Source organism: Aotus nancymaae, unplaced genomic scaffold (assembly GCF_030222135.1).
Source record: "Aotus nancymaae isolate 86718 unplaced genomic scaffold, 86718_ANA_hifiasm-v0.15.2.pri h1tg000040l, whole genome shotgun sequence".
Lineage (NCBI taxonomy): Eukaryota > Metazoa > Chordata > Mammalia > Primates > Aotidae > Aotus > Aotus nancymaae.
Window position 1 is genome coordinate 128,134,127 of NW_026988454.1, and position 22,182 is coordinate 128,156,308.

The 22,182-nt window shown below is 56.2% G+C and overlaps 2 protein-coding genes across 10 annotated transcripts; one reads left to right on the forward strand and one right to left on the reverse strand.

Moving 5' to 3' along the window:
* Positions 1–4,323: 4,323 nt before the first annotated feature.
* Positions 4,324–6,960, forward strand: SMIM29 (small integral membrane protein 29). 2 transcript variants are annotated; one of them, XM_064360448.1, is made up of 5 exons: positions 4,324–4,390; positions 5,506–5,689; positions 5,866–5,891; positions 6,207–6,312; positions 6,480–6,960. In XM_064360448.1, the coding sequence occupies exons 2-5, from the start codon at positions 5,579–5,581 to the stop codon at positions 6,543–6,545; spliced, it is 309 nt and encodes a 102-aa protein (XP_064216518.1). In that variant the 5' UTR covers positions 4,324–4,390; positions 5,506–5,578; the 3' UTR covers positions 6,546–6,960. The 2 variants fall into 2 exon arrangements, with proteins under 2 accessions (XP_064216518.1, XP_012317070.2); XM_012461647.2 differs by having other exon boundaries at positions 5,506–5,629.
* Positions 6,961–7,122: 162 nt separating this feature from the next.
* On the reverse strand, positions 7,123–16,550 carry HMGA1 (high mobility group AT-hook 1). 8 transcript variants are annotated; one of them, XM_064361151.1, is made up of 6 exons: positions 16,460–16,550; positions 16,104–16,217; positions 12,601–12,746; positions 10,704–10,787; positions 9,829–9,879; positions 7,123–8,517 (listed from the first exon to the last, which is right to left on the reverse strand). In XM_064361151.1, exons 3-6 carry the CDS (start codon positions 12,700–12,702, stop codon positions 8,464–8,466), a joined length of 291 nt encoding a protein of 96 aa, XP_064217221.1. In that variant the 5' UTR covers positions 12,703–12,746; positions 16,104–16,217; positions 16,460–16,550; the 3' UTR covers positions 7,123–8,463. The 8 variants fall into 8 exon arrangements, with proteins under 8 accessions (XP_064217221.1, XP_064217218.1, XP_064217220.1 ...); XM_064361148.1 differs by having other exon boundaries at positions 12,568–12,746; XM_064361150.1 differs by lacking the exon at positions 16,104–16,217.
* Between the last annotated feature and the right edge of the window lie 5,632 nt (positions 16,551–22,182).

Genomic DNA, 22,182 nt, shown 5'->3' on the forward strand with positions numbered 1-22,182 from the left:
AAGACCACTGGGACTAAAGGCACAGTCACCACACCCTGCTAATATTTTTTTAATTTTTAGTGGAGATGAGGGGGTCTCACTATTTTGCCCAGTTTGATCTCCTGTCTCTTGGCTCAAGCAGTCCTCTCGCTTTGGCATCCCAAAGTGCTGGAATTACAGGCATGAGCCACTCCATCTGACTTAAAAGGCATTCTTTTTATTTTTTTGAGATGGAGTCTCACACTGTCACCAGGACTGGAGTGCAATGGTGCAATCTTGGCTCACTGCAACCTCCACCTCCCGGATTCAAGCGATTCTCCTGACTCAGGCTCCCAAGTAGTTGGGAGCACCACCACACCTAGCTAATTTTGTAGTTTTACTAGAGATGGGGTTTCTCCATGTTGGTCAGACTGGTCTCGAACTCCCAACCTTAGGTGATCCACCCGCCTTGGCCTCCCAAAGTGCTGGGATTACAGGCGTGAGCTGCCGCATCCGGCTGCCAGGGTCCATTTTTAAATGGATGTCAGATATTACAAAAACTGGATATTCTTGCCTTCCTATACATCTTCTTCAGCTTCATTCTAGAAGTTAACTGAAAATAGTTCAGTCCTTTCAGGTAGGTCTTGCTTTTATGGTTTATTCAGTGCCTCCAGAGCTGGAGGACACGAGGATGAGTGAGTCGCTAGCCGAAGTGGACAGACAAGTCCAGGCACTAAGCACAGCAGCATGGATAAGGAGGCAGTCACAACTCGAGCCGGGCGGCACAATGTGGCCTCAGGCCCACCCTGGTCTTCTCCTTCCTGAAATGGCAGCTGCATGAAGAGGGAAGGCAGAGCTGGAGCTTCCCCCAGCTATACTTGGAGGCAGTCTCAACAGATATGAAGCCTCAACACAGAAGAAACCAGGCCTCCAATGTAGCTCTGGGCAGCTGTCAGCAGAGAGCTGTCCGAGAAGAGAGGCACACCTGTCATCTCATCCCACCTGCCCTTAATGACCCGGCCAAGGGCCCTGAGAAGTCATCACACTGCTTGGGCATCAGTTTACTCATTTGCAAATTGGGATTGCTCCACCTGCCCTGCCTAGCTCACAAGGGTGTTCTGTGCCAGGGGTAAAGAAAGTAAATCCAGCCGGGCGTGGTGGCTCGCGCCTATAATCCCAGCACTTTAAAAGGCTGAGACAGGCGGATCACCTGAGGTCAGGAGTTTAAGACCAGCCTCGGCCGGGCGCGGTGGCTCAAGCCTGTAATCCCAGCACTTTGGGAGGCCGAGGCGGGTGGATCACGAGGTCGAGAGATCGAGACCATCCTGGTCAACATTGTGAAACCCCGTCTCTATTAATACAAAAAAAAATTAGCTGGGCACGGTGGCGCGTGCCTGTAATCCCAGCTACTCAGGAGGCTGAGGCAGGAGAATTGCCTGAACCCAGGAGGCGGAGGTTGCGGTGAGCCAAGATCGCGCCATTGCACTCCAGCCTGGGTAACAAGAGCGAGACTCCGTCTCAAAAAAAAAAAAAAAAAAAAAAAAAAAAAAAAAAGACCAGCCTGGCCAACATATTGAAACTCTCTACTAAAAATCCAAAAATTAGCCAGGCGTGGTGGTGCGTGCCTGTAATTCCAGCTACTCTAGAGGCTGAGACGGGAGAATTGCTTGAACCCGGGAGGCGAAGTTTTCAGTAAGCTGAGATCGAGCCACTGCACTGTAACCTGGGCGACAGAGTGAAACACTGTCTCAAAAAAAAAAGAAAGTAAAATCCTTACTGGGTCTCTGGCCCTGAGACTGGCTGTCTCCACACAACCCTCTAACCAGTGTGACTACTGGGCCTGCTCATAGTGAGCCCTCAAGATTTGTGGCTAGAAGTCCTGAGGAATAGACAGGAGTTGAGTGTGTGGGCAGCCACAAGGTCCAAGTTCTCAAACCCCATCACTTACTCCTTGCAAGGCGTGGCGGGCCCAGCTCTGACAGAAGCCTAGGGTGAGGGGTCTCCCTCCTCTCCAGACTCGCAGCCTGAGAGCACTAGGAGACCCAGCTCGGCTTCCAGGCCCACGCATTTCTTTCACTCCTTTCCTTCCATCCTTGATTCCCCACCACAGGCAGATGGTGTCTGGAGACAAGGGATCAAAGTTCCCATATGCCCTCTGACCTCTGCACCAGACCTGCCCTCATCCAGCCTTCCCTGGAAGGGCCTGAGAAAACCTGTGGCTGGACCAAACCAAGCAACTCACCCATGTCCGCACCATTGGCTGACTCTGGCTAATAGGGCCTGGCTCCCAGAACCTCACATCTGCCCATAAGGGTTCCTCTGGCAAGAACAGGGTGACCTAGGTCATACCTTATCCCCATTACCACCTGATGACCCAGGAGGGCTTTAGCCTAGTTCAGCTGCCATAACCTTGACGTTCCTGGGTGGTTTCCATAATCTGCCAGTCAGTTTTCCCAATCGTGTGTGATTTTAGGGAGTAAAGGAGGGTCTGCTACAAAACTATATATATATAAATAAATAATAAGTAATGTATATGTATATACACGCATATGCATTTGAGGTAACTGTAGATTCACAGTTATTTATTTATTTATTTATTTGAGACGGAGTTTCGCTCTTGTTACCCAGGCTGGAGTGCAATGGCGCGATCTCGGCTCATTGTAACCTCCGCCTCCTGGGTTCAAGCAATTCTCCTGCCTCAGCCTCCCGAGTAGCTGGGACTATAGGTGTGTGCCACCATGCCCAGCTAATTTTTGTATTTTTTTAGTAGAGATGGGGTTTCACCTTGTTGACCAGGATGGTCTCTATCTCTTGACCTCGTGATCCACCTGCCTCGGCCTCCCAAACGGCTGGGATTATAGGCGTGAGCCACCGCGCCCGGCGACATACAGTTATAAGAAATAGTACAGAGAGGCCTGGTGCTGTGGCTCACACCTGCAATCCCAGCACTTTGGGAGTGCAGGGAGGAGGGAGATCACCTGAGGTCAGGAGTTTGAGACCAGCCTGGTCAACATGGTGAAACCTTGTCTTTACTAAAAATACAAAATTAGCCAGGCATGCTGGCAGGCACCTGTAGTCCCAGCTACTCGGGAGGCTGAGGCAGGAGAATCGCTTGAATCCTGGAGGCAGAAGTTGCAGTGAGCCAGGATAATGCCACTGCACTCCAGCCTGGCCAACTAAGTGAGATTCCGTCTCACATGAATGAATGAATGAATGAGCTTGTGTACACTTTGCTTAAACTCCCCCAATGATAACATTTTACAAAACCGTAATAATCACAACCAGGATATTGACACTGGTAAACTCCACTGGCCTTACTCAGATTTTCCCAGTAAATATGTGCCATTTCAATGATAAGACCACAAAAGCTTTGACCAAAGTTTACCGACCTAGCAAGTTGCCTGTGACCCGGGGGGAGCTCACCTTGCTGCTTCGTGTGTCCCTAAAACTGAAAACAGGTGAACAGGAGGAATTTAACCTTTCGGGGCATAATCTGGTAGGCTCCGTACTCACGTCATTTTTTTTTTTTTTTTTTTTTTTTTTTTGGCGTCCCTGGGTGGGCCCGAAACTCATGTCATCATTTAATCCTCACAAAAGGCCGGGCGCGGTGGTTTACGCCTATAATCCCAGCACTTTGGGAGGCTGAGACAGGCAGATCACTTGAGATCACAAGATCAAGACCAGCCTGGCCAACATGCTGAAACTACTAAAAATACAAAAAATTAGACGGGCGTGGTGTTGTCCGCCTGTAATCCCAGCTACCCGGGAAGCTGAGGCAGGAGAATCGCTTTGAGTCCAGGAGGCGGAGGTTGCAGTGAACCGACATCGCGCCATTGCACTCCAGCCTAGGCGACAGAGGAGACTCCATCTCAAAAAAAAAAAAGTAATAATAATAATAATCCTCACAGCCTGTTTTACAGACGTTAAGACAGGCGCAGAGAGGGTGGGCGTCCCCGGGACCCAGTAGCCCAGAGCACAGCCCGAAGGCCGGGCAACAAACACAGATGGAGGCCGAGTGGGCCCGGAGCAGGGTCCTGCACAAAAGGCCTGGGCTCAACGTTAGAGCGCGGCACGACCCTATTCTGGCTGCAACAAGAGGGGTGAGATGGGCGCCGGGGATCGCCCAGAAACTGCTCGCGCCCCGCACCGCCCCGTGCTCTCCTCCCCAGCTGCGCAGCCCTCGGCTGCCCCCTGCCGCCGCGGGGCGGACGCAGTAAGCCCCACTGTACCCTCGCTTCGCACCGCCCACCCCCGCCTCCGGATTGGCAGCTCCAGAAATCTCCAGGCCACCCGCCTTCCGCTACCGGATTGGCTGCGCCAGGGTGCTGAGGCCCAGCCCATTTCCCCGGGTCCTTTGATCACGCGCCTGACGGCTTTTCCGGGGCTCGGGAGCCAACCGAGGGCGTTCCTGTCGGGGCTGCAGCGGCGGGAGGTAAGACATGGCCAGGCCGGCTGGGCTGCAGAGCGCCGGCACGGGTCCACGGCTCGGGGTGTCAGGCTTCCAGGATGTTCGGGCGCGGGGCAGCCCCTCCGCGTTCCCCAACACCCCCCACCTTCGGCCTGAGCCTCCCCGCGCCGTGGGAACTACCTCCTGTCCGCTGTTGCTGGTCAGCATCCTAGCAGCGGCCTGACGCCCTCCCCACCCTGGCATGCCCCCTTGACCTGGGACGATGAGCATGCGACTGGGTAAGGGCAAGCTTGATGCCCCGTGCCCCACGGACACGGGGGTATGTCCCTCATACCATGCCCTCTGATAGAGACTCAAGCGAACCTGGGTCCGGGACCTTGGGCCATCAGCGTGCAAACCGCCCCAGGAGGATCTCTTTGCTTCTGTCATGGGGACTGACCCTCTCCACCTCTGCCTGTCAGCTCAGGCCAGGAGGGGAGGGACCTGGGCGGAGCCCCGGGTGGAGACAGGAGGAAGGTGACATCATCTCGAAGATACAATCCAGCTTTACCCACTCGTGTCCACCCTGACACACGAGACCGATGGGGGAGAGGGTGTTCCAGCTGTATGTCCGAGGTGACACCAGGGACAAGGGCATAGAACCCAGGCATGGGGCCCATCACCTGAAATGGGATTGGACCAGTTTGGAAGCGGGCTCCTTCAGATGCTCCCACCTCACTCCCGGCTGCAGTGCAGGTCCCTCCTGTGTGGACCTCATTTATACATTTTGCTCCACTGGACAGGTGCTGGCAGCCCAACCTAAAAGGGCTGGGACAGGCACCTGAAACCTGCACTTAATCTTTCCCCAGAAGTTGAGACTTTGAAATGTTTGGCCAACATCTGAGCTGGGCCCCGTCCTGATTTAGGGATAGGAGCTGGGCAGGACTCAGCCTTGGATCCAGGACTTCCCTTGATCCCCTTTCCTGCCAGGATTTGCCAAGACTCGCTGGAGGGTTACACCCAGTACATCTACCTGGAGGATCCCTCCTCCCAGGATTTGACCTGGGACCCATTTTCTGGGATCTCCAGCTCTGGGGGAGGGATCCAGAGTCTGGATGTCACCCTGGGTGCAACTGCTAACCTCCCTTCCTCCTCCCCAGGGAGCCCAGTGGAGGCGCCCTCCCAAGGCACCACTGCCCATGCTGACCACCGAGCCCTCCGGCTGCCGATGTCATGAGTAACACCACTGTGCCCAATGCCCCCCAGGCCAACAGCGACTCCATGGTGGGCTATGTGTTGGGGCCCTTCTTCCTCATCACCCTGGTCGGGGTGGTGGTGGCTGTGGTAAGGATCCCTCATATACACACACAGACACCCACAGCTTTGCTAAGGCAGGGGCTGCACAGAGGCCCCACTGTCCTGTTGAGGGAGTGAAGGGTGTGGAGGTGGAGGTGAGCCTCTCTCTGCTTGTGGGCCTTCCTGGGCTCAGCAGCCCCCACAGTGCTCTGTCTCTGTTGCAGGTAATGTATATACAGAAGAAAAAACGGTGAGTGTCCCTGACCCCACGCCCGCCTTAACCCCACACCCATTCTGAAATTCCTGCTCATAGCCTCTGTGTTCTCTGTAAGATGTCCTCAGCCATCCTGATACAAGCCTGAAATTTGTTTTCCCTGCCCCAGCCTCAGCTTACTGGGGAGAGCTCCTTTGTAGAATCAGGGTTGTATTCTTACGAGCTAAAGTGTGTCCCAAAAGGCACCCATTGGAAGTGCCCCTGCCTGGGAGAGGGAGGAGACTGGGCAGCCAGGTGTTTGGTGAGGGTTGGGGGGCCTCCTAGGCTGAGTCCCCCTCCCCTGCTCCCCAGGGTGGACCGGCTGCGCCATCACCTGCTCCCCATGTACAGCTATGACCCAGCCGAGGAGCTGCATGAGGCTGAGCAGGAGCTGCTCTCTGACATGGGAGATCCCAAGGTAAGCACAGGGGGAGAATGAGGCAAGCGGGGCGGTCAGCCCTGTTCCCAGCCATACTCTTCCACATTGAAACCAGAGCCTGGTTCTGCTTACTTGGGCTGTAACTGAGTGCTGCAGACTCCCAGGAGACACAGCCCAGCCTTGTGGTGTGGTCTCCTCCCCCACAGGTGGTACATGGCTGGCAGAGTGGCTACCAGCACAAGCGGATGCCACTGCTGGATGTCAAGACGTGACCTGACCTCCTTGCCCCACCCTTCAGAGCCTGGAGCCCTGGACCACCTGGGGCCATCGTGGGACTCTTCCCCTGCCCACCTGCAGTCACTCAGCTCCTCCTGCTGGGTACTGGGCCTCCACTTCTCCCTCTGCCCACACTCAACAGCACCCACTTCCCAGGCCCTCACCATCACCTCACTGTCCCCACGCCTTCTGCCCTTTGTGGGTGTCAAGCTCACCACCTACCCACAGGCACTCAATGGGAGGAACTTTTCCTTCTGGGGTGGGGGCGGCTGGGAGACAGCTTTGCTTTCTCCAGCCCTCCTGGGCTTGGCTTGGGCATAAATCCCCAGGGCTTTGGAGTTGTTTCCATGGTGATGGGGCCAGATGTATAACATTCGGTATATATTTTGTAAATAAAACGTTTTGTGACTAGGGGTTGTTGCTTTCATCAAAAGGGGCTTCAAATGACCCCCGGAGGAAATTCCAGTGCTATTTTCCCTCCCTCCTGCAGCCTGAAGGATGGGGGCAAGAGCACAAGTGTCACCCACCCTACCTGCCCCAGACTGTAGGGGCACACACCACAGGAGACTCCAGTCCAGAAAAGGATATTTTTTATTCAAGTAACTGCAAATAGGAAACCAGAGGGGGAGCCCCAGGCTGGGACAAACCATGGCTACCCCTCCCCGACAGAACAGGGGGAGGAGGTGGCCCCTACACCCTTTGTGGTCAATTCGGGCCCCCTTGCTCACTCTGCTGCAGCATCCAAGGGGCAGGGCCCCACCTTCCCTGGGACTGGGGTAGTCAGTCACCCAGCCTGCCATGCCCCAGCCCCTCTTCCCCATGAAGAGTATCTTGGGGTAGGGTATTGTGGGCAGAACAGGAGGCATTGAGGATGAACATTTGGCGCTGATAGCAGCAGCAATGATGGATGTCAAAGAATGGAACATTGAACAAAAAACAACACAACTGTCCAGAGGTAGTTTGTGAACAGAGGAAAAATGGAACCAGAACCTTGGGGGACAGGGAGGAGCAGGAGGGTTGGGAGTGGGCAGGGTGAGCTCCTTGTTATTGGTGCCCCATCTAAGGAGGGGGAAATGGCCGAGTGGCAGAAGCAAAGTAGGGTGGGGGGAACAGCTCCAGCCCATCTCAGGTGGTAGCCACAGGGCTCACGGGCCTCACCTGGACAATAAGTGACTGCATCTCCATCACCACAATATATACTCAGATCCCAGGCGGAGGGCCGGGGGCTGGGACCACAGTGAAAAGGGTGTAGGGGACTCACCCCTCCTGCCTTCCTGTAGCCAAAGGGGGCTGTCCAACCTAGTGGAGGGACATGGGAAGGTGGGGAAGGATGAAAGGTGTGAGCCCTATGTGGTGACAAAGACAGTTTGGCTGGGGGAATTCTGGGGGCCAGCACCCCCCTCCATTGGCCACACCTGCTGCTGCCAGGGCAGTGGAGTAGGGCGTGCCAGGATGAGATGGGGCTTGGGCCCCTTTTAAGGCCAGGGGAACCCTCCCAGGCCCCACTATGGGAAGCCAGAGGGAACAGTAGAGGAGCAGAGAGGGCGCCCCCAAACCAAAAGCCCAGAGAGCAATGTCCCCATCACCAAGGGAGTGGGGACGCAGCAGGTGCAGGGTGCGGCTAAGTGGGATGTTAGCCTTGTCCAGGAGGGCATGTGTGTATGCATGGGTGGGCGGGGGAGCTGGGAACTGAGGCCAGGGGAAAACTGCTCCCCACTCAGCCCATGGGGGCCCTGCAGCGGCTGGTGTGCTGTGTAGTGTGGTGGTGAGGGCACAGGTGGAAGATGGGGGTGGCGGCCGGAGGCGGTGGTGATGGTGGGCCTGGGGAAGGGGCGGGGGCGGTGGGAGCGGAGCAAAGCTGTCCAGTCCCAGAAGGAAGCTGCTCCTCCAGTGAGGAGCAGGCGGCACGCACGGTCACTGCTCCTCCTCCGAGGACTCCTGCGAGATGCCCTCCTCTTCCTCCTTCTCCTGTGAGGTGGGCAGTTGTTGGTGTGAGCTCTGGCCTGGCCACCCTTCTTCTCCACCCCCAGAGGCTGGCCCCCACCCGCTCCCTGCACTCCCTGGCTCTCCCGAAGAGGGATGAGTCAGGGCTGAGTGTGTGGGTGACTCAGCAACCTCCACGGCCCGGCTTCATTCATAAAAATAATTTAAAAGGAGGAAAAAACCCCACACACATGCTGCTCTCACCCAGAGCCAGAAGCCAAGCCCCCTTGGCCCCCAGGCCCATGGAGGGCAGAGCTCAGGGCAGCACTGAGCTCCAGGATGTGACTGGCTCCCTAGGGTAGAAGAGGAGGTGGGGAGGAAGTGGCTGGGGGAGGAAATAGGAAGGGGTGGATGGAAGGTACATGAGATCTGGTGGGTGCTGGGAAACCAGGTCCGTGGCCCACAGGGACAGGTGCTCCGCTGTGGCGCCCTGGTCCTCTGGGGTGGCCGAGGGCTGACCCCAGGTTGGGGTGGGGAGGAAGGGGAAGTGTGTGCCGCCGGGGCCACTCACTGGGCGGGAATGTCGGGACACCACACGGGGCTACAGCCCCCGTGCCAGGCACAAACTCCAAAACAACTTGTTTCCTGTTACTCACTCTTGGGGCCTGGCCAGCAGCGCCCCCTAACCCCCCCACCCCAGCGGCAGCTCAGCTCGAGGAATGACAGCTTCAGGGAGTTGAGAAGGCAGGCTGGGGATGGGAGAGGACCAGGAGCTGGAAGGCTGGGGTGACCCTAACTGCAGTGGCCCCCTAGAGGCAGCCTCCTGACTCAGCCCACTGAGCCTTTCCACCAGCTGTTTGGGGGCCCAGAAGTGGATGGTGCCCCGCTGTGCGGTGTGGTGGATCACACCAGACCTCCAGTGCCGACCCCTCCCAGGGCCCAGCTCCTTCGCTGTTTCTTTCTCAAGAGGATCATAGGAAGGATAAACCTTCCCCCTATGGCTTCCTTTCCTCATTCTCTAATTGAGGGAGACACAGACTAGATGACTTCCAAGATCTCCCCTAGAAGTTCTAAGCATTCTAGGAGCAGGAGAGGGAAGGACTCCCACACACAACTAGGGCAGGTCAGGGGGATGTGGTCTGGTTTGTACCTGGGACCCCTCACTTCTCATGGGCACAGACCTTTAAAAGCCCAGGCCAGGCACCTTCCCCTCTCTGGACTTCTGTAAAATCTGATATCCCAGCAAGTCAGGGAGAGCCTTTCCATAAGGGGTGCATAGTATCAGATGCTGTGTGTTCTTAACACCCTCCCCCAAAAGAGCCCAGGAGGCCAGCAGCAATCTGCTTCTTCACCTACCAGTTTTTTGGGTCTGCCCCTTGGTTTCCTTCCTGGAGTTGTGGTGGTTTTCTAGACGGTTAGAGAAAATATCTCCTAAGTCCAAACTGCTCAATAGTGCTCACCGGATGCCCGACGGTGAGGGAGGGGCAGACCCACCTGCCTGTTCAGGGCGGCCCAACACTCTCACCCAGCAGGCCCACCCGAGTCCAGCTGGTGATGACTGGCCAGCCACATTTGCCCCCTCAACATACACACACGCCCCCTACTCCCGCCTCCACCCATGACTCAGAGGATATGAGTCGTGTCTTAGAAAAAATAAAATAAAAAACAAAACAACTTTTCTGAAAGGCTGATGCCACTGTGAATCTGGCCTTTGCTGCCTGTCCCCATCCCTTCAGGCTCCAGGGGACCCCAAGGGGAGAAGATAACATTCTCAGCCCAGGTGCTGGCAGGGACCCCCTCCACTCTCCCCACTCTGCCTTCTCTAGATCAGGAAAGCCATGGACTTCTGACCTGATCTCCCCATTGTCCGAGCAGGACCAACCTGACAGAAGTGAGACCTCAGTCATTGCCCCACTTTCCCCAATTAGCAAAGGCCCACTGCCACCCCTGTGCCAGGGAAGGGGGTGCACGACTACATCTGCCCCTTGGTTTCCTTCCTGGAGTTGTGGTGGTTTTCTAGACCGTTAGAGAAAATATCTCCTAAGTCCAAACTGCTCAACAGTGCTCACCGGATGCCTGGTGGCGAGGGAGGGGCAGACCCACCTGCCTGTTCAGGGTGGTCCAGCATGACTGAGCCCTTCCCCCAGACCTCCCCACGGCCGTGGCCATGAGCAAACAAGAGGATCCTCTGCTAGTCACCCACCCAGGGGCAGCCCCATCTCAAGCCTCACCCGGGTCTTGGCAGCGCCCTTGTTTTTGCTTCCCTTTGGTCGGCCCCGAGGTCTCTTAGGTGTTGGCACTTCGCTGGGCTCCTTCTGTAAAGACAGAGGGGGTAGTCAGGGACAGTCACCACTTGTTTCAACCCCCTCAGAAGACAGAGCCCTCTGCCTCCTCAACAATGTTAAGTCAGCAAGAACCAAGAACCACCCCGACCTAGGAATCCCTTCAGGATCCAAAGCCCCAGTTCGATCATCTTTGCCAAGCATATCCTACTCCTCCCCTTGCTTCCCTGCAGGTTTCTAAGACAAAATGACAAGAGCCCAGAAGACCCCTAGGAAAGGCATTCTGGGGACAGAAAGACATTGTTAGGTGGTTTTGCCCAAGTCTCAGTTTTGACACTGATCTTGGGCAGGACACTTAATGCTGGAGCCTCAGTTTCTTCATCTATAAATGGTGAAGACTTCCTGAGATTACATGGGTAACGTATGGTTATCTAGCACTGGGCCATGATCACTGCCCACCCTCTCAGATGACCTATGCTGGACACATACTCTCTGCCTGCACCTGCAAACCTGGACCCCATCCAGGCTGCCCCCAGAGAGGGGGAATTATGCCCGGACCCCAGAGATCCCTGCTGCCATTGTCACTGAAATTTTAATAAGCCCTAGATAGAATAAAAAGCTGCTGCATAATGCATAGAAGGTGCACAGTGAAGGCGTGCCAGCTACTGTTTCCTAGGGGGCTGCCCATAACCAGGGTCCAGTAATCCAGCACCCCTCCTGACAGCTCCCACTGACCAGGGCTAACAGGCAGGGGAGGAAGGGAGGCTGAGGAAGCTAGGCTAAGAGGATGAATGCCCCCACCACAGGCTCTGAAGGTGGCTGCCAAATTCCAACACAGCAGACTCCTCACATCTTATGTCTCCCTAGGCCCAGGTCAGCACAGACCACTCTCCACCTTACAGACAGGAAAAACCTGCAGGTGAACAACCTACCTCGTGTTTAAGGTGCAGGAGTCAACCTTGACTCCTCTCACCTTTTCCCCAGGGAAGGGAAGTAACTGAGCTTCACCAGCAGCCATCCCTCACTTGGGTGACAACTGCCTCTGTAAGAGGGCAATACGTAGTCCCCCCACGCCCAAGTGGACATGCTCTCTAGGGTGCCCCACAGTGCCAGGCTGGCAGCCTCATCCTTCTATGGGACCTTGTGGGGAGAGCAGCACCAGAGTTCTCAGGGGCACTGCCACCAGCTCCCCAACATTTTTCACTTCTTGGGCTTCAGTTTCCATTTACAGAGCCAGGGGCAATGCCCATTCCTGAACTACTCATAATATGGCCTGTACATGAACAGGCGCTGGCCCACGCAGGCACCTGTTTCTTGCCTGGGATGAGGAAGCACAGGAACTGACCGTTAAGTATTTAGAAACTTAACAGTAAATTGACAAGAGCCATTTTACATGCACCGAATCTAATGATTAAAAACCCTGGGCGTCTATGTGCATGTTTTCATTTTTGTTCATTCATCTGTACTGTATTTTAAAAACACTGGTCCACAGTGGACTGGAAATTAAGAAAAACGTGGATGTTTCAAGCACTGGCTACGCAACCTCTGGGGTGCTTTAGGTTTGGATTCCTGCCATTGGCTTCAGAATTCTTCTTGAACTTCCAGGCCCCCGGTTCTCTCCTGGGGTCTCGAGAGCTCTGACCAGAGTTGCAAGCAGGGCAGGAATACACACAGGAGGGAGAACACACCTGCACACTTACTGCACAGAATCATTCTGCACCCTCCAAGCATGCTCTCGCCTGCTGAAAGAAACGCCAGGCACCTCCCTAGCCCCAAAGGATAAAGCAAGCGAAGCAAAGGTTTGGACACCCACCTGACTCCCTACCAGCGCTGTCCCGGGACTCACCGGAGGCTGCTTGCGTGGCCTGCCCCGGCCCCGCTTCTCAGTGCCGTCCTTTTCCTGCTTGGAGGCCAAGGGCTGGCTGGACTTCGAGCTCGATTCGCTCATCTTCCCTTCTCTAAGGAGCAGGTGGAAGAGTGATGGCTGGGATGCTGAGAGAGGGAAAAGTGCTTTTAGACAAACATCTCACTCCCGCCCCTTTCTACCCCCTCATCATCCATACCTTCAAGGCACACTGCAGAAAATTATGCTCCCAGGCCTCCTACTGTGCCCGGGATGGAGGGGTCTGCCCAGCCCTAGATGCTGCCAAGGGTGGGGCAGGGCAGTTGGCCCTAATCAGCTTCTTATCTATCTACTGTTCAGAAGGGCTCTTTGTTGTCTTGCCTTAACACTGCCCCCACAGAGCAGGGTGGGGGGGACTCAGGAGGTACATCCAGCCCAGACCTAGCTACATGGGTGAGGCCGCCATGGGGCAAAGGTGTGGGGAGGTGGGGTCTGACATATTGCCAGCATCCCCTCCCTCTGTAGACAGCTGCTGCTATTTCTCTTTAAAAGAAAACTCAACCCAGGCAGCTTAGTGGGGACTAGGAAGAAAGTGGAAAGAATGAGACTTGAGATTTGGCAGCTATGGACATCGATGCCCTGCCCACCTCACTGATGATATTGCCTATCTGGCAAGGTCCAAGCCTCAGGACCAAAAAAACCCAATCACATAGCCAGGGGTGGTGCCCACCCACTAGCTCTCTTCTCTGTTTTCACCCAGGGTAAATCCCCGGGATTCAAAGATTGGTATAACTGAGGGAAGGAGAAGGAGATGTTGAAGCTGCAGTGGATGAGGTGAGGAAGGAAAGGGAGCCCAAAGCCAAGCATCTTCCTCTTTCCCTTTACCCTTCCTCTGCCCAACTTGAGTCAAATGTGACTTCATCAGATGGGCAGGGAATTCTCCAACTGAAATGCACCCATCTAACAGACCCTAGCTGGCCCCCTGGCAGGACTCATCCTAAAAGCTTCTTGGTCATTTTCTAGCATCTTCCTTCTTCCCAAGGGGTTTAATTAACCCCATTAATTTTGAGTTTTTCTAAAATTTCCCATTAGAAGGAGGTCCTGCACCCTGTATTTGGGAAGACCCTGTACTACAGGCTTAGAAAGGACAGTCCTTTACATCTCCATCCTAGTCCTTCCAACCCTAGGCTACAGATGGACAAGACCCCGGAGGCCTACGCTACACATTTTTCCAGTAACCAATCCCTGCCTGCCCATGGTAAGGGGTGGGCCCAAGCGGCTCCACTTCTGAAAGCTTCTCAATCTGTAAGATCAAGGTAATTATAAGGTACCTGCCTCAACTACCTCCTGAATGCTTCAAGATCAAACTAGGTAATAGTTTAGAAAAACTTAAAATAATAGAAATCTTCACTCTAATCAAAATAAGAACTAGACCCCAGGTGAGGTGACTCACGCCTGTAATCCCAGCACTTTGGGAGACCGAGGTAGGAGGACTGCTTGAGGCAGGGGGTTCGAGACCACCCTGGGCAATTAGGTGGGACCCCTTGTCTAATTTAAAAAAAAAGAAGAAAAAGTTTTTACCCCAATGACAGGAAAAAACATTTTTGCAAACTTGTGATTTCTGGAGGACCCAGGACCTCCATTCTCAAGCATCAAGAGACCCTCCAGACAGCAGGACTTTGGTAATTATTCTATCTTATAATGTTTCAGACCTGGAGACCCTTTTAAACAAGGTGGTTGGTGACTTATACTGCTCCGTCATTAGTGGCTTGGCCTGCTCTGTAATTATAGGCAGTGATTGGAATCTTATATTACACCACAGGTCCCCCTTCAAGCTAAACATCAAAATTAATCAACTAAACGAGTGCTGACCTCATATAAGGTCTGTTTGAGGCCCCCTCATCGAGGGGGTTCCAGTTGGGCGAGGCCAGTCCGGAATCCCAGAGAGCCTGGGATCGGTCGGCCTGGGGATCTTGGCGGGTCTCCCTGGAAGCTCTCGTATCATTTGGTGCCCCCTTCCACCTCTTACTGCTGAGGACCCTTTAATCCCCCTCAGCCAACCCCCCGAGAACTAAATGAAGGCCGGAGGCCCTTTCCAGTGTGGCCAAGAAACGCTCGTCTCTTCCACCTGTTCATGAACATCAGAGGCCTGTCTTGGAGGAACTACGTTTAGGGCCCAACCCCAATCCCTCACTTTGTAATAAGCCCGCTTGGGCCTCAAGCCTGTCTCCTCCATGCACTGTGCACACAAAGTTTGCTCCTCAAATGCTTAAGGACTCTGCAAGCAAAGGCACTAGGAAATTATCTTGGGGGTTCCCTTATTTTCTTCCCCGTCCCCTGTAAACAGGTATCCCAGAGAAGCCTGATGAGTTGCCGAAGGTCACACAGCAAGTTGGCGAACAGGAAAAAGTAGGTTCCCGGAGCCCCTTTCAACCCGACACTTGGCCTACCCGACTAGCGGCTAAAGTCCCCGAGGCATCAGGCTTCAGACTCGGCCCCAGGGTGACTCTGCAAGTGTCGGGCCCGGCCGTTAGAGGCCGGAGGGACCCGGGGCCAGGGTGCGCGGGGGAGGGGGGGGGAGGAGGGGGAGGGGCGCAGGCCGCTCCTGCACGCGCGGGAAAGCAGCGCACCCCGACCGCATGCAACGCCACGCGGGTGCACCCGGCCCCACTTCCTGCCAGAGGGGGCACCCAAGCCCGCCTTGGGGCAGGAAACCTGGCGCGCGCGGGCGAGGGGGAAAGGAAGAAAAGACCCTCTCTCTGTCCCCTCCCCGCAAAATAAAGCCCCAGAAGAAAATAAAAAAGAAACGGGGAGTCAAAGGGACTGACTAGTTTCAACAGAGCCCAGCAAAGCAGCGAAACCAGTTTGTGGGGGCGGAGGGCAGGCCTGGCCCCTGGGGCTGAAGACGCGCGGGCCAGGCCAGAGGTAGGGTCGGGGTGAAGCCCCAAACCCAGGCCCGCGCTCCGGCCTCATCTGCGGAGGGGGCGCCGGGAGAAAGGCCGAGAGTGTAGGGCCCAATTTCGGGGTTCCTCCCCATATCCCTCACTTCCAGAACTTCCTTGGGCTGCGGGGGTGCCCGACCCCCCACTCTCCCGCCGCGCTGCAGTCCATGTTTCTCCCCGCCCCTCAACCCGGGCCCGTGCTCGGGCTCCGGCGGGAGCGGCCGCCGTGCGAGGTGCGCCGGGCTCCGCCGGGTGCACAACTCGCGCTCGCCGCAGCCGCGCGCCCCCTCCCCCACCGCGCGCCTTTCCCGGGTCCCCGCCCCCCGCAGGGCGCCCGTGGCGCGGGGGAAGGGGTGCGGGTGTCCTCCTCGCGCAGCCGGGCCCCGCCGCCCGCCCCCGCGCCGCGCGGCCCTCCCCCGCCGCCGGCTCGCGCCGCCCCGGCCTGGGAATAAAGCCGGCGGCGCGCGCTGCAGCCCCGGGCGGCTCGCAGGAGGGGCGGCGTGCGGGCGGGGGCGCAGACGCCCCCCTTCGCCGCCGCCGCCGCGGGCCCCGGGGACGACTCACCGCGAGCTCGGCCGCCGGCCTGCGGTGCGCGCTCCGGGTTGCCGGGAGCGGCGGTGCTGGGCGCTGAGGACCGGCCTGGCTCTGCCGCGGCCGCCGCTGGTAGCAAATGCGGATCTGAAACCGGGAGAGAGAGCAGAGGCGCTCAGAGACCGCCGCCGCCGCGTGCTCGCCGCCCAGGCCCCCGCAGGGTATTTATGTGTCACAGCCAGGCGGGGGGACAAAAATATTCGCCCTCCCCCGAAGGATGGCGAGGGGCAGGAAGCTGGGCACGGCCCGTGCGCGGCCTCAATAAATAAATAATTTAATTAAATTATAGATATAAAAAAAAGAAGCCACCGGAGCGGCCGCGAACTCACGCCTTCTTGGAGCGGCGCCAGCGCCAGAAATAGCCCCGGCTCGGAGTCCCAATTAGAGGAGCGCAGCACCGGCTCAGGGGAGCTTAAAAAGAGCGACCCAGGGGCAGGGGGGACGGGCCCGCCCGCGCCAGCCGTGTCACTCAAGGGGCGGGGCCATGCAAATTAGCCCGGGGATTTAAAAGGGCGGCCTCCCGCCAGCCGTCGCTGCCGCGCGGGTGGGTGCTAACGGCGGGGAGGGGCGTGTGGGAGGCCTGGGTTGCGAACCCGAGTCGACCGCCCACTCCTCGCAGTCCGGGGTGGAGGTGGTGTGGGAAGGCACGCACATAGAAGTCACGAAGGAGCTTCTCGCGGGGGGTGTTGACGGGTGGGGGGCATCCTTCCTCCCTGGTACAGGGGCCCCGGGAGAGTCACCTGTAGGGGCTTCCTGGGCGTGTGGGCCCGGCCCCGGCGGGGCGTGCGGGTGTGGACGGGCGTCCACGCGGGCTGAGGGGGTGGAGAGAAACGCGCTCGTTAGAGAATTCCGCGGCCTACACTCCGCCCCCTCACCGAGATAGAGGGCTGGTAGATTTCCCCTGGGCGGACAGGTGTCAGCCTGTGCTTTTCAGTGTCAACCCGCGTGTGGCTGATTGGTGAGATACAAGTCTTGTGAAATTCAAACGTGAAACTTGTGAAATCCAAAGTGTTTTACTAATGGCCACCAGCGAGCCATGATCAAGGTGGAGCCTTCAAGCGAAACCAACGATTGGCTCATTGGCAGGTACACCCGAGGGAGGCTTCATGCCTTGATGTGACTTGAAGGGTGTTCTGAAGATACGCAGGCCCACTTGGGGACCCGTGCCTTTCTGCTGGGACTGTAAATAAATATAAAAGGTGGACCAGAGGTCGCCTGGAAGCGCTTTGAGGGCAGGGGCAGAGCACGCAGGCCATCTCCGCCACGCCTGGTCCGCCCGGCGGCCGGCTTAACAAAGACTTGTTGCACTGAGCGAGAAGGAAGCCAAAGGGGAAGATGGCGGGGAGGGCGGTGGGGGAGGAAAGGGCGCAGGCGGAGAGGCGCGCCCTGCAGGCCGGCCCGGGGCCTTCTTGGGCGCACCTCCCGCGCCCGGTCCCCGGGGCGGCCTTCCACACCTCCTGTGATGCAGGGAATTGAAATGCGCTCCAGTGACACACGGCTGTGACTCATGTTTTTCTCTGTTCCCCTTCTTCCTCCCCGGTCAGCCGAGGCCCTGGCCCAGCCCCCTCCTCAGGGGGCGAGTCGGCAGTGGAGGGGACGCAGGAAAGCCCTGGGCCCGGCGCGGAGGCGGGGTGGGGAGCGGCGGGCTGGGCCTCGCAGTTGCAGGAATGTGGCAGGAATGTTTCCGGTGGGGGTGGGGAGCGGGCGGGGGGTGAGCCCAGCTCCCACCCAGGCGGCGGGAAGCGCTCGGGGCCCGGGCAGCACGTGCTCGGCCGGGTGGGGGCGGGGGCGCCTGGGCGGGAAGGCGCCAAGGGCCAGGAGCGCGGGTTCAAAGGGGAGGGTGCGGGCCTGGTGCCGGCCCGGCCTAGGGGTGGGCCCGGAGGCCGCCCTCCGCGCGCCTGCTCCCCGCCCCGCGCCCAGGTGAAACGCAGTTCCTGAGAAGTCCCGGGGCCGCCCCTTGAGGGGAGAGGAAGTCACCGAAGGGCGGCCTGAAGGGAGGGGAGGAGAGGGCGGCGGGGCCCGCGAAGGAGGCTGGGGGAAGGGCGGCCTGCCCCTTTGTCTGGCGGGTGGGTGGGGGTGGGGCGGGTGGATCGCGCCGCTCCCTCCATCTTTGTGCCTTGGGCGCCGAGCGGGCGCTTAGTAGGCCGTGAGTGGAGGTGGCTGGAGGGCGTTCGGTTTCGAGCGCAGGAACCTCTGCGGCGTGGCGTGGAGGCGCGATCCCTCAGCCTTCAGCACCCTGTCCCAGGTCACAGGCCTCCCGCCAGCACTCTGGGACCCAGGTGTGGGCTCGGGCTGCCCCCCGGAGCCGCGCGCCCCTCCACTTCGCACTCTCCAAGGTCGCCAAGGCTGCTAGGCCCGGGCCCGGGCTCGGGCTGGCGGCCTGGCGGCTGGGGAGGTGCGGAGAGGGTCCTATCGGTCCCCTCCCTCGGGTGCAGCTCTCCTTGTCCGTGTAGGACGCGTGGCCGCCCCTGAGACGGAGGCGGGGAAGGGAGAGGGACTTCGCCTCGAGTGGGCTGTGGGAAAACTTGGCCAACTTTCTGGCCCACTTCTAACGAGCCGACTCGATCTTATTTTTCCTACTCTTATTTTCCCCTCGGCCTGATTTCCTCAGCGACTTGTTTTTTACCTTGTGTTGTGTGTATTTTTGTAAGCCACCTCAAACCCTCTCTGGAAGGAGGCAGGTATAAATAAATTTGTAGGCAAATAAATATAGTAGCTGTTCCCCTCCAGGATTACCCACACCCTTGAAATCCAAATAATTCTACCCACTGACCCCCACCTCCACGCTTTCTGGATTGTAAATGCCCTGAATTCACTGCCTTTCCTTTCTTTCCTCTTTGAATAAATATTAAGCAGAAGAGTGACTGGTACGGATAAAAAGATGAGTAGGATGTAGTCCTTGTCTCCGCGAATTTCACGTCTAGAGAAATCAGGATCAGGCCTGCACTAGAGAAAGCTGAGTAGCAGTACAGGAGATGCCATGAAGTAGAAAACATTCATTCAGTAGTTATTGAGAACCTACTGTTCAGCAGGAACTGGGCCAAACCCTACGGGTACAATCAGTGAACAAAGTCCCCTGCACTCTTGAAACTTGAACCAAGGGGTCAGGTGCTTAAAGACTTTGGAAGAGCTACAGGAGGAGAGGATGGGAGCCCAGGGTGGTCAGGGAAGTCCTGGAGGAGAGGGGCTTGAGCAGGCCTTCATGAGACTTGGATAGGTGGGTGGCTGAGCAGTTGAGGGCAGGCAGGTCAAGGGACATGGGACGTGGTCAAGGCCTGCAGGGTTGAGGAGTTAGTCGATACCAGAACCCGTCTTCCGCACAGGAAGCATTATTTTCTGTTACTGCAATCAGCCCATACAGTTTCCTCAAGGACGACCCAGTGAGCTTCAGTGAACCCAACAGGAATGTCCAGGGAATGGGGAGTTCGAGTCAACTTTATTTTTTGGGACATCTGACTCTTAAGCTCATTTTCTGGATGATTAGATGAAAAGACCAGTGTGGATGGTTCCATTTAGTTCCATGAAGTGTTTGGCTTAGTGATCACCTTTGTGTCACCAGCACCCAGACCAAGAAATACATCTCCACTATGCTATGTAACCACCATCCCAACTTCAGCAGCGTTTCGTTTTACCTGTTCGTGTACACGTAGAGATATGGGGTCTTACGTTATGTATTCTCCTGGGTGAGTTTCCTTTGCTCACCCTTATGTCTGTGAGGTTCATCCATGCTACTGTGTGTGGCTGCAGAATGTTCATTCTCAGGGCTGCTTAGTGATGTGATGTGAATGTACCACAATTTATGTATCTATTCTGTTGAAGGACATTTGGATAGTTTCTGGCTGGGGGCTATTATGAATAGTGCTGCCACGAATGTTCTAGAATATGTCTTGGTGAGTAGTGTGCAAATTTCTATTGGTTACGTGCCTAGGAGAGGAATTACTGGTTCACAGGATGTGTATGCTCAGCTTCAGCAGATGAGCAGGGCAAAAGTAAAAGTGGCACTATTAATACTTATGACCAGACAATAGGCATAAACCTGATCTGCCCCGTATCAACTATGACTGACCTAGGCCGGTCAGAGGTGGGGCAGACCTGGTACACAATGTTTGACCTCCCTCCTCGAGAGTCACCCAGCTACTAGTGCATCTGGTCATCTGGCAGGATCAGGCCTCCAGGCTATGCTGACCACAAGTTCTGCTGCCAGCAAGGCTGGCAGGCCTAGAAGGGGAGGAGGGCCTCTGCTGCTTCCAACTTTCGAGGGAAAAACTCTCAAGTGAAAAGGAGGGCCCAGGAACCGGGGCCCTCTCCACCTTCCTGCTGTGAGCTAATGACCCACCCTGCATGGCCCTAAGATGCCATGGACTTTTCAGCTTACTTCTTCAGGGCTGAATCTCCAAGGAAGCCCAGCTCCTCTCCAACCCCCGAAAAAATCTGTGAAGAGGGTAGAGTTGATGAGCATACACTGAATACACAGGTTCTCTCAGATGCCTCCACATCCCTACTGGTGAGTGATGCTATTGCCCCATTTCACAGGTATTAAAATCAAGTCTTGGCTGGGCGTGGTAGCTCATGCCTGTAATCCAAGCACTTTGGAGGCCAAGGCAGGCGGTTCACCTGAGGTCGAGAGTTCAAGACCAGCCTGACCAACATGGTGAAACGTCGTCTTAAAAAAAAAAAAAAAAAGCCGGGCGTGGTGGCTCACTCCTGTAATCCCAGCACTTTGGGAGGCTGAGGTGGGTGGATCACCTGAGGTCAGGAGTTCAAGACCAGCCTGGCCATCATGGTGAAACCCCATCTTAAAAAACAAACAAACAAAAAGAATTAAAAAAAAAAAAAAAAAAAAAATCAAGTCTTGGGCAGTTAAATAGCTGAAGATTTTGCCTCTTTCCCCTCTACTGCTTCCGTTCTCAGGCTGGGTGGGCTTGCTGCCTCCTCGGAGCCTGGCCAGATGGATCCCTCCAGGTACCACTACCAAGGGTGTAGCCTTGAAATGGGTAGCTAGATTCCTGTCCTCAAGGGGCTTGCATTGAGTGGGGTGCACGAGGGGATAGACATGTATACAGGCAATTCCACCAGTGTAGTATACACTGTAATGTGGGCCTGGGGGAGCTCAGGGCAGGGGCCCAGGGCATGGGTGGAGCATCCTAGGAAGCCTAGGACGCAGGCAGGTGGGAGCAGTAGGGTGTTTGACATGGGGATGGGCTTGGGGCTGTGAGAGATGAGGTGGGCAGGTATTTGGTACGCACCATGCTTTACATTCATTTGAAGCTAGTTTTGGATGTGAATTGGGTACCAGCAAAGAAAGTGAAATTTGGGGCCAGGTGCAGTGGCTCATGCTTGTAATTCCAGCATTCTGAGAGGTCGAGGCAGGAGGATCATTTGAAGTCAGGAGTTCGAGACCAGCCTGAGCAACATGGTGAAACCCCATCTCTACTAAAAATACAGAAAACTTAGCCAGGCGTGGTGGTGCACCCCTGTGATCTCAGCTACTTGAAGGGCAGAGGCAGGAGAATCGCTTGAACCCGGGAGGCAGAGGTTGCAGTGAGCCCAGATCATGCCACTGCACTCCAGCCTGGGCGACAGAGTGAGACTCCATCTCAAAATAAATAAATAAATAAATAAATAAATAAAATAATAGATAAAGTGAAGTTTAGTGGCAGGAAGTGCAGAGAAGGAACTATTGCTATGTGGGCTTTGGAGATGCGGGTTTTTTACAGGACATCCAGCATCTAGTCACCAGCTTCGTGGTGTTCAAGAGGCAGGTGCAGTGACACAAGGCCTCCTGACCCTAGATCAGATCTTAACCATGCCGGTGGGGCCTCCCAATTCCCTACCCGCCTCATCAGGTAGGAGGCCAGGCCGGCAGTTCAGTCATGTTGTTCCCAGGGGCCCAGCTTGGAGCCGGCTCCTCCAGTTCTTCCAATGGTTTTGTAAGCACCTAATTCCTGGCATTCAATCTCTCTACATGAAACGTAAGGCATGTTTCTCCTCTGCTCAGATTCCTCCAGGGGCTCTCATCTCATATAGTAAAAACAGAGGCCCCCAAGGCCCC